The sequence below is a fragment of the Cebus imitator genome, unplaced genomic scaffold (genome assembly GCF_001604975.1).
Source record: "Cebus imitator isolate Cc_AM_T3 unplaced genomic scaffold, Cebus_imitator-1.0 Scaffold1066, whole genome shotgun sequence".
NCBI lineage: Eukaryota > Metazoa > Chordata > Mammalia > Primates > Cebidae > Cebus > Cebus imitator.
Genome location: NW_016108381.1, coordinates 6,349 through 12,932, shown reverse-complemented (window position 1 = coordinate 12,932; position 6,584 = coordinate 6,349). Strand labels below are relative to the sequence as shown.

The following is a 6,584-nucleotide window of genomic DNA, read 5'->3' as shown; positions in this document are numbered from 1 at the left end:
TTTTAGATCTTTCCTCGCTTCTCATATGGGCATTTAATGCTATAAATTTCCCTCTAGACACTGCTTTAAATGTGTCCCAGAGATTCTGGAATGTTGTGTCTTCTTTCTCAATGGTTTCAAAGAACATCTTTATTTCTGCCTTCATTTCATTGTTTATCCATTTGACATTCAGGAGCCAGTTGTTCAGTTTCCATGAAGCTGTGTGGTTCTGAGTTAGTTTCTTAATTCTGAGTTCTTATTTGATTGCCCTGTGGTCTGAGAGACTGTTTGTTGTGATTTCTGTTCTTTTGCCTTTGCTGAGGAGTGATTTACTTCCCATTATGTAGTCAATTTTAGATTAGGTGCAGTGAGGTGCTGAGAAGAATGTATATTCTGTGGATTTGGGGTGGAGATTTCTGTAGATGTATATTAGGTCTGCTTGGTCCAGATCTGAGTTCAAGTCCTGGATATCCTTGTTAATTTTTTGTCTTATTGATCTAATATTGACTGTGGAGGGTTAAAGTCTCCGAATATTATTGCATGGGAGTCTAAGTCTCTTTGGAGGTCGTTACGAACTTGCTTTACGTACCTGGGTGCTCCGCTATTGGGTGAGTATACATTTAGGATCATTAGCTCTTCTTGTTGCATTGATACTTTTACCATTATGTAATGCCCTTCTTTGTCTCTTTTGATCTTTGTTGGTTTAAAGTCCATTTTATCAGAGACTAGGATTGCAACTGCTGCTTTTTTTGCTCTCCATTTGCTTGATACATCTTCCTCCATCCCTTTATTTTGAGCCTTTGTGTATCCTTGCATGTGAGATGGGTTTCCTGGATACAGCACACTGATGGGTTTTGGCTTTTTATCCAATTTGCCATTTACATTTAAGGTTAATATTGTTATGTGTGAATTTGATCCTGCCATTTTGATGCTAGCTGGATGTTTTGCCTGTTAGTCAATGGATTTTTTTCATTGTGTCGATTGTCTTTACCATTTGGTACATATTTCCTGGACTTGAATGGTGGTCTGGTTTGCTAGGTTGGGGAAGTTCTCCTGGATCATATCCTGAAAAGTGTTTTCCAGCCTGGATTCATTCTCTCCATCACATTCAGGTACGCCTATCAAACCTAGATTAGGTCTTTTCACATAATCCAATGTTTATTGGAGGCTTTGTTCATTTTTTTCACTCTTTTTTCTCTATTCTTGCCTTCTCATTTTAGTTCATTGAGTTGATCTTCAATCTCTGATATCCTTTCTTCTGCTTGGTTGATTCAGCTATTGAAACGTGGATGCTTCACAAAGTTCTCATGTTGTGTTTTTCAGCTCCATCAAGTCATTTATATTCTTCTCTAAGCTATTTATTCTAGTTAGTATCTCTTCTAACCTTTTTTCTAGATACTTAGTTTCTTTGCATTGGGTTAGTACATGTTCTTTTAGCTCTGAGAAGTTTGTTATTACCCACCTTCTGAAGCCTGTTTCTGTCAATTCATCAGATTCATTCTCCATCCATTTTTGATCCCTAGCTGGTGAGGAGTTGTGATCCCTTGGAGGAGGAGAGGCGTTCTGGTTTTTGTTGTTTTCATCCTTTTTGTACTGGTTTCTTCCCATCTTAGTGGCTTTATCTACCCGTGGTCTTTGTAGTTGGTGACTTGCGGATGGGTTCTCTGAGTGGACGTCCTTTTTGTTGATGTTGAAGCTATTTATTTCTGCTTCTTAGTTTTCCTTTTAACAGTCAGGCCCCTCTGCTGCAGGACTTCTGGAGGTCCACTCCAGACCCTGCTCACCTGGGGATCACCCTCGGGGGCTGCAGAACAGCAAGGGTTGCCGCCAGTTTGTTCCTTTGCTATCCTCGTTCATGGAGGGTACCCGCCAGATGTGAGCCTGAGCTCTCCTTTATGAGGTGTCACTTTGGGTATACAGGGATCATGGAGTTGCTTGAGGATGCAGTTTGTCCCTTATAGGAACTCAAGTGCTGTGCTGGGAGCTCTGTTGTTCCATGCAGACCTGCTGGGCAGGTACTTTTAAGTCTGAGAACTCCCAACTGCCTCTTTTCCCAGGTGCTCTGTCCTAGGAAGGTCAGCTTTATTTATAAGTTCCTGTCGTGCTGCTGCCTTTTTTAATAGATGCCCTGCCCTGCACAGAGTAGTCTAGTCACCATCTGCCAGCAGAGGCATTGCTGAGCTGCTGCAGGCTCTGCCTAGCTGCTCTGTGAACTGCCTCAGTAGTGGCGGACTGCCTCAGTAGTGGTGGTCACCTTTTCCCCCACTGAGCTGAACCATCCTGGGTGCTGCTGTGCTTGCTTGGAAACTCTCAATCCAGAGCGTTTCAGATTGCCTGTTTTGTTGGGGTGGTACCTGCTGAGCCAGATTGCCTGGCTCCCCTGTCTCTGCCCCTTCCCTTTTAGTTGAATGGGCAGCTCTGCCTCCCAGGCATTCCAGGAGACAGTTAAAATGGCCACCCAGATTTGTGTGGGTTTCTGTGTGCCAACGCAGCACCGGCTGAAACCACCATGCTGAAAACTCGTGTTGCTTTTTGGCTGGGCAATCTCCTGGTCTGTGGGCAGTGAAAATTTCTTTGGAAATGTGGTGGGCCCTCATCCTCTATGTTGTTCTTGGTGGGAACTGCACACCGGAGCTGTTTCTATTTGGCCATCTTGGATCCTCCCCTCCAAAGAGTATTCTTAATGCTGACTGTGTTTTCTTTATACTTCCTGAGATGATAAAATGCCTTTTCTTTTTATGAAGTGATTATTTTGATGATGGTAGGGTAGGATAGTCTCATTGTTTTTTTGTTTGCCTTCCTGTCCATATGTGGAAAAATAAAAATTGTGAAATCATTATCTGCCACTCATGTTATTTTGAAATTTTGTCTATTGAATCCCCATATTTAGAAACTACTGTTTTAGAAGTATGATTCAGCTTTAGAACCATCTAGTAAGAATTTGTGTGGTATCTATAAGGAAATTTTAGCCTTCATCTTGTGTGTAGCCTCTGTGGTAGCAAGAGAACAGTGAGAACACAATAACTTTTAGATACACATTAATTCTTACAAATCACAACTTATTCATTGTTTTCTGTGTTTTACTTATTGTTTTACATTTCAAGTGGAAAGTTTTGAAATCTGTTTTGTGTTTTTGAAAAAACGAATTTCTTCTTTCCATGCGTGACTTCTCTGATACCTTCAGTGTTACTGAAGGGCAAAGAGTTCAGAAAACTTCTAATATTAAAATAATTGAATGAGTCTGGGTAAGATCCATTTGATGAATCTAGACTTGGAAGTCTTACTTGGTAGAGTGAATCTCAAAATAAAAATTCTATTTATGTGGGTTCCCTGTTAATGATGATTATGTTTTTTCCCCCTAGAGGGCAGACCTGATGCCTTTTCTGTCACACAGCTGATAGAGACGGTTAATGAAGTTTCCAGGCTGAGCATTGCACATGAAATCATAGTAAATGAAGATTTCTATGTGGAAGAGACAATTTTACCTCCAAACAGGTACAGATTATTCAGGTTTTTTTTTTTTTTCCATTTTACTCTTCCTGGAGTAGGTACATAGCACAAATGACTTTTGGTCAGGTTTGAAGCATCTTATTAATAAATTTAATGGTTGGGTATGTCTTATATAGTACCAACAAATCAGTGTAGTTATTAGTTTAAAAAGGTCAAAGCAGCAAATTATATTTAAACAGGTAATAAACCAATGCAGTTGTAGGTTGAACATCCCAAATTTGAAATCCATGCTACTCCAAAATCCAAAATATTTCAAGGCCAACATGATGCTCAAAGAAAATGCTCATTGCAGTATACTGTAAGTATACTGCAAATATCTCAAAATCCAAACAAAATCTGTAATCTGGCTAGGCTGATGCCTGTAAATTCCAACACTTTGGGATTCCAAGTCAGGCCGATTGCCTGAGCCCAGGAAGTCAAGACCAGCCTGGGCAACATGGCAAAACCCTGTCTAAAGAAAAAATACAAAAATTAGCCAGGCAAGGTTGTGCACTCCTGTAGTCCCAGCTATACAGGAGGCTGAGGTGGGAGGATCCCTTGATCCCAGGAAGCAAAGGCTGCAGTGAGCTGAGATCACGATCATGCCACTGCATTCCAGTCTGGGTGACAGAGTGAGACTCTGTCTCAAAAAAAAAAAAAAAAAAATCCATAATCCAAAATGCTCCTGGTCCCAAGCATCTTGGAAAATGGATATTCATTCTGTATTCTTAAAGTGTTCATTTCAGGATCTCAGTTAATTATGAAACATAGAGTGATTTTCAGATCTTTTCAGATAGACTTGGAAGAATTAACTCCTAGCTGTTCATCTTTTAATATTCTACAGATTAAACAGGCACAGATGAGCAGGTTTTCTAATAGTGGTTTTATTCACTCTTCACGGGATAGGAAATTTCGGGGGTCATTTCTGCTTCATAATCAGTGTAATAAAGATTCTGCGAATCAATATTAGAACCCCGTCAATAAATAGTGTGTTTCTACAATTATGCTTTATATTAGTTTCTCTTAATTGTATTGATATTGCAACATATGTTTAAGAATCATTCAGTATTTATGAATTGAATGCTTCTAGTGGTTTATTGAGAGTTAAATGGGTTGATTTCTTTCTCATAATCTGTATTTTATGGTATTTCTAATTTTCCACTTTAAAAGCTTCTGTTATTTTTGCCACTTTTGGGATTCTGTTACGTAAAGCACCTTGTTTTGTCAATGGTTCTCTTGATCTTCATACTCCTTAGATTTGCCTTTGCCTGTTGCCAAGGATAGCTTATCTGAAGGAAGTTTTTACCAAAACACAGGTCTTGCAGCATCTTCCTCATTGCTTTTATAGTCTCTGGGGCCTGAGTTAGATTCAATTTTCTGCTGATGGGGTGCAGAAAAAACTGAAACTAAGAGAATGAAGGTCTGTTAAAGTGGCTAGGGATCTCAGGGAGTGGGTAGATGAAGCAGGAGGAATAATATTATTTAGGACTTGAATTTCACTTTTCTTTTTTAAAAATTAACAGGCTTTTTAAAATATAGTAATTCAAAGTGTATACTGGATAAGAGGTTGAAATAGAGTTTGGGGTTATCCATTGTCTACAGATAATTGACAATTAGTTTTCCCTTTGGGCTTATAAAATTATACTAATCACAGTTACTGGTTTTTAGGGGAAATCTCTCATCAGACGTTTACTCAACAAACTTTTATTGAGTACTTATTAGGTGGAAGGCAGAATGTTGAAAGTTAAAGACATAAAGTTAAGTTAGTTACTGTATTTGCCATCAAAAAGCTTCTGTAGGGAAGATAGTCAAATAACTATTGGACAGGGTGACAGGTCATCTCATATCTAGCGTGTGGAGCTCTATGTAGTGCTCAACTTCCTGGGGAAGGTCGGTGAAGACTTTCCTGATAAGGTAGTACCTGAGTTGAGTCTTTTCAGGTGGTTTAGGAGAGAAGGGACGCTCCTGGAAGAGGAAATGTCATTTCAGAGGCATAGAGGGATGGAAGGCAATTATATATTCATTTTAAGTGGATTGTTATTGTTAGAGCACAAGGAATAGGAGGAGAAAGGGAGTTAAGGTAGGAGAAGTGGCAGAATAGGACCGTGAAAGGCCATGTACACTGCTGGTGATAGGCAACTTCTGAAAAATTTAAAATGACTATGCTATTATGATCAGATTTGTATCTTGAAAAACTAATTGTTTTCTGCTGGAGCTTTTAAATAATCGCTTCCTCCTCTTCTATACCCCTAAACGCACACTTCTCTGACCTTCACATTCCAGAAAATAAAGCCTTAACAGTTTTGTAGGCCTTTGTCCCAGATTAGAACCCGGAGAAGGGGTGGGGAGCACCAGGCTAGGAAGTCTGGAAAATAGGTAGGAAGTGGCATTCAAAAAATTTTTCACTTCAATTACTTTCCTCTTTGTTTATTTGGGAAGGTGGTTCCTTTTGTTTTACAACAGCATGCATTCATTTTGTTGTTTTTATTACTAAACAATACAATTATTTTCAGTTGAAAAAACAGGATTCGAGTTGTAAAAACATGACAATCTGTTTCGACTGCTGAATCATATTATAAATATAGACCTTCCAGAAAGCACTCCCCTACCTCCTTTAAGGACTTTGACATATAAGGGTGGTTTCTCTTGTGAAGGATCTCTATCTGCACGTCTTTCCATGAAGTGATGCACTGAGTCTAATAGAGCCTTGCTGGTGGACTTTCATATCTTGAGAACCTGTGACAAGCTGACGATCTCTTCTAAATTGTATTAGTGTAACTTCACCTTACAATAACACCTAGCCCTGACAATTCAGGACAATAATTTGGGGAAGCCACCCTAACAGATGAAAATGTATTATGATGGACACATAGAGGGGAAAAAGAAACACTGGTGCCTACAGGAAGGTGGAGGGTGGGAGGAGGGAGAGGACCAGTTTACCTGTGTAACAAAACTGCACATGTACTCCTGAACTTAAAAGTTAAAAAATGTATTGTGAAATTACAATGTTAAAATAATATTGTACTGGAATAAATAAGAAAAAAATAAAGAAAGCCGCTTATCAAACCCAAATATGGAAAAATGCTATTAAATCGATTGAAATATTTTGAATCAGT

The 6,584-nt window shown here is 39.1% G+C and overlaps 1 protein-coding gene across 1 annotated transcript in view; it reads left to right on the top strand.

Annotated features, from left to right (window-relative positions):
• Positions 1-3,474, top strand: part of LOC108298740 (T-complex protein 11 X-linked protein 1-like) — a gene marked incomplete at its 3' end in the record, with an annotated part of 8,552 nt that extends 5,078 nt beyond the window's left edge. Inside the window, exon 3 of the mRNA XM_017521337.2 lies at positions 3,342-3,474. Within this exon, the coding sequence (XP_017376826.2) occupies positions 3,342-3,474 (133 nt within the window). The remainder of the gene's footprint in view (positions 1-3,341) is intronic.
• Positions 3,475-6,584: the final 3,110 nt, after the last annotated feature.